The sequence below is a fragment of the Corylus avellana genome, chromosome 7, assembly GCF_965113065.1.
Source record: "Corylus avellana chromosome 7, dhCorAvel1.hap1.2, whole genome shotgun sequence".
Classification (NCBI taxonomy): Eukaryota; Viridiplantae; Streptophyta; class Magnoliopsida; order Fagales; family Betulaceae; genus Corylus; species Corylus avellana.
The window spans coordinates 4,033,817-4,036,740 of record NC_142496.1 but is presented as its reverse complement, the minus strand read 5'-3'; the positions used below and the strand labels follow the sequence as shown (position 1 = coordinate 4,036,740).

The window sequence follows — 2,924 nt, the reverse complement described above, 5'->3', positions numbered from 1 at the left end:
AAAAAAAAAGGGATCGGGTGCGTTTGGGAGTGGGCGGACCACCCCCAAGGGGCTGGGGGTGGTTTCGGCTGCCCCATACCGGCCGTATGGGGCGGCCGAAACCACCCCCAGCCCCTTGGGGGTGGTCCGGCCACCCCCAAACGCACCCGATCCTTCTTTTTTTTTTGGCCAAGGGGGTGGCTGGACCACCCCCTTGGCCATGGGGTGGCTCCAGCCACCCCCTTGGCCAAAAATGGGGTGGTCCGGCCACCCCATTTTGGCCAAGGGGTGGCTGGAACCACCCCATCTTTCCCCTCATTTTTTTTTTAATATTTTGCTTTAAAAAAATATTTAAGATAAAAAAGTTGCCACGTGTCAGTTGACACTGTAGCTGGAACAGTGCCGTTCCAGCTCCAGTGCCGGCCTTGGCCGGGGGCAAACATAGCCCCAGATACTGCTGCTGGAATTCAGGGGCAACTGTTCTGGAAGGCCCGAAGGAATTTGAGACAGCAACTTTAAAAAGTCTAATCACGAAGACATCATAATTTATACCACTATGCATTTACAATCATTTCAAATGCCATTCAAAATCAAATGTTCCAGCACATGTCAGTTCCAAGAGAGCAGGCAATGAGTAAAACAATAGTGTCATGTACATAAAAATGATTATTCAAAGTAAAAATCAAGTGGGAACTCTTTGCTCACACAGGAAGAATAGTCTTTTGATGTGTCAATTGCAAGCAGCAGCATAATTAGCCAACAGTGTTGATTAAATTTACACAAGTGAAAGATTGTCAGCAGGGGTAGATCTCTTGATTAGCTTAGCCCAAGACTCATTTGTCTCATTGATGACCTTTAAAGCATAATCCTGCTTGTCATGGAATATATTAAATGTATGACTCAAACAAATGACATGGAATATATTAAATGTTATATTGGATAATAAGATCTTTTATTTTTTGTTTTTATTTTTTTTGGGGCCCTATTACTCACAAAGTATAACTTCCCCCATCAAGAGGAAAAGTAACTGAATAAAGGCAGGAAAAAGATCATTTTTTATAGCAAGTTACTTTTGCAGTTGAAAAAGAGGCACAATCTACCTTGTTTGCTGCCTTGTTGCCAAGACCAAATCTGCTAGCAGGTTTTCCATCTGGGATTTTGTAATCTCTAAACCAATCCCTGATTGCAGTGAGAGTACCCTGAAAAAATTGCCAATTCAAGCCAAGTGTCAACTGTGGACTGGAAAAAGACAAGATAAGCTCACTGTTTATGAGAGACCAAATTGAAGTAATGAAAAACAAGGAGAAGAAGCATAAACGCTTGCAATAGAAGTGTAGCTGATCTATTTATCAAATGAAACAAGCTGTTGTACTTGTTATCTTGAATGCAAAACAACTGTACACTGAGAAAAAAAGAAATTAAAATGGAAAAACCTCTTCCACACACAATTGAGTACTTCACCAGTGCAATGCTGTTGCAATCATGGTATAGATTGAGTTGTAGAGCAATCGGCAATTCCTTTTTCTAAAATATTCGCATAAAATGCTGTCCAATTAAGAAAAAAATGTAACATAGTTGTGGCTTTTGTTGGTTAGCAAATTTCCAAGAGAATTCAGCATCAAGCATTACACATATGTCAAGTGATGGTCAGATGGAAAACTAAGATAACAAGATTTACCGGAAAATGTTTCTCGACATCATCAATGTCATTCACAATTGAAGCTCTTGGGTCATCCAATGAAATCGCAATTATTTTCCAATCAAGCTCCCCCTCATCAATCATAGCTAAAGCAGCTAGTGGCTTGACCTTAAGGATTTGACCAATTTTTGCCTGCCTCTCTCCAATCTCAACAACATCAACTAAAAATACGCCATTGAAAGAGTTACAATCAGTTTGAATGGTTTTTAAGTCGTATAAAAACCAAAGCAATTGCAAAATACCTGGATCATTATCTCCTAATGCTCCATCAACATCAGAGTTAGCAAATGATGGGTCTTCCCAAGTCTGAGGAAGAAGTCCGTAGTTCCAATTTATGTTGTAGCTGAAGCAAGAAGGTATGGTTTTTCATAAACAAAATGGAATGCAGATAATGCCAAGAAGAAACTGAGACAAGTCGGGCTATTTGGGTTGCTCAGATATGGACATAAATGGAAGAACAGAAGCCACTGATTAAAACTTACGGATGGTAACGAAGTTTTCCCTTCTTCGTGTCCTGCTTTATAGGAGTGTATGGCTCATCAGTAGCAACCTCCATTTTTGCACTTGTATCTTCAGGTATCTCAACGATAAAATTATAAATCCCATTGCCCAAGCGCAACGGTATATCGTGCCAAGGAGATACCTGTACAATGAATGAACACTACTCCATCAAAAGTCTCCTTCCTAAAGTGATTAACCATACACTAACAGGTTCCAAACTCCAAATTATTCACACACAAAAAATAGTAATTTAAAACACACCCACAAAAAATTAACGAATACCAATAAAATGTGGCATTTTCCAGGAACAAAGCAAGTAAAATCAAAAGCATTTGATTCATGAAAACCACGGAAATGAAATGGGAATATTATAAATACCAAAAAGAAAAGAAACGGACCTTTTTGCCGGAGTGATTGACAAGAAAGACACGGTAATCCAGGGTTTTGAGCTGCCCTTCCTCTTTGATCAGAACGTCCTCCGGATTGTAGACAGCTCTGCAAGTGAAGCGCCTCCTGGGCCATCCATTGAGATTAGGATTCAGACGAAGAGCCCTGCTTATGTTTGTTCTTGTGGCTGAGAATGGTCTGTGGAGAAATAAATACGACGTCGTTAGACAGCCATGGTTTCCTGCTGCAACCACCGCTCTCGCCGCCGCAGCAGCAGCAGCCATGTGTGTCTGTGACCTAACTTTTCTGTACCACCAATAGCCGTTGGTGTCAACGAGAATCACTCACAAAAAGAACG

At 40.9% G+C, this 2,924-nt stretch overlaps 1 protein-coding gene across 4 annotated transcripts; it reads right to left on the bottom strand.

Annotated features, from left to right (window-relative positions):
- Window positions 1–588: 588 nt before the first annotated feature.
- LOC132184655 (soluble inorganic pyrophosphatase 6, chloroplastic) lies at window positions 589–2,924 on the bottom strand. 4 transcript variants are annotated; one of them, XM_059598373.2, is made up of 6 exons: window positions 2,578–2,924; window positions 2,161–2,321; window positions 1,921–2,021; window positions 1,658–1,839; window positions 1,080–1,178; window positions 589–847 (listed from the first exon to the last, which is right to left on the bottom strand). In XM_059598373.2, exons 1-6 carry the CDS (start codon window positions 2,848–2,850, stop codon window positions 755–757), a joined length of 909 nt encoding a protein of 302 aa, XP_059454356.2. In that variant the 5' UTR covers window positions 2,851–2,924; the 3' UTR covers window positions 589–754. The 4 variants fall into 4 exon arrangements, 1 of the variants encoding a protein (XP_059454356.2); XR_009440577.2 differs by lacking the exon at window positions 589–847 and adding an exon at window positions 1,426–1,524 and having other exon boundaries at window positions 1,092–1,178; XR_009440578.2 differs by lacking the exon at window positions 589–847 and adding an exon at window positions 1,441–1,524 and having other exon boundaries at window positions 1,097–1,178.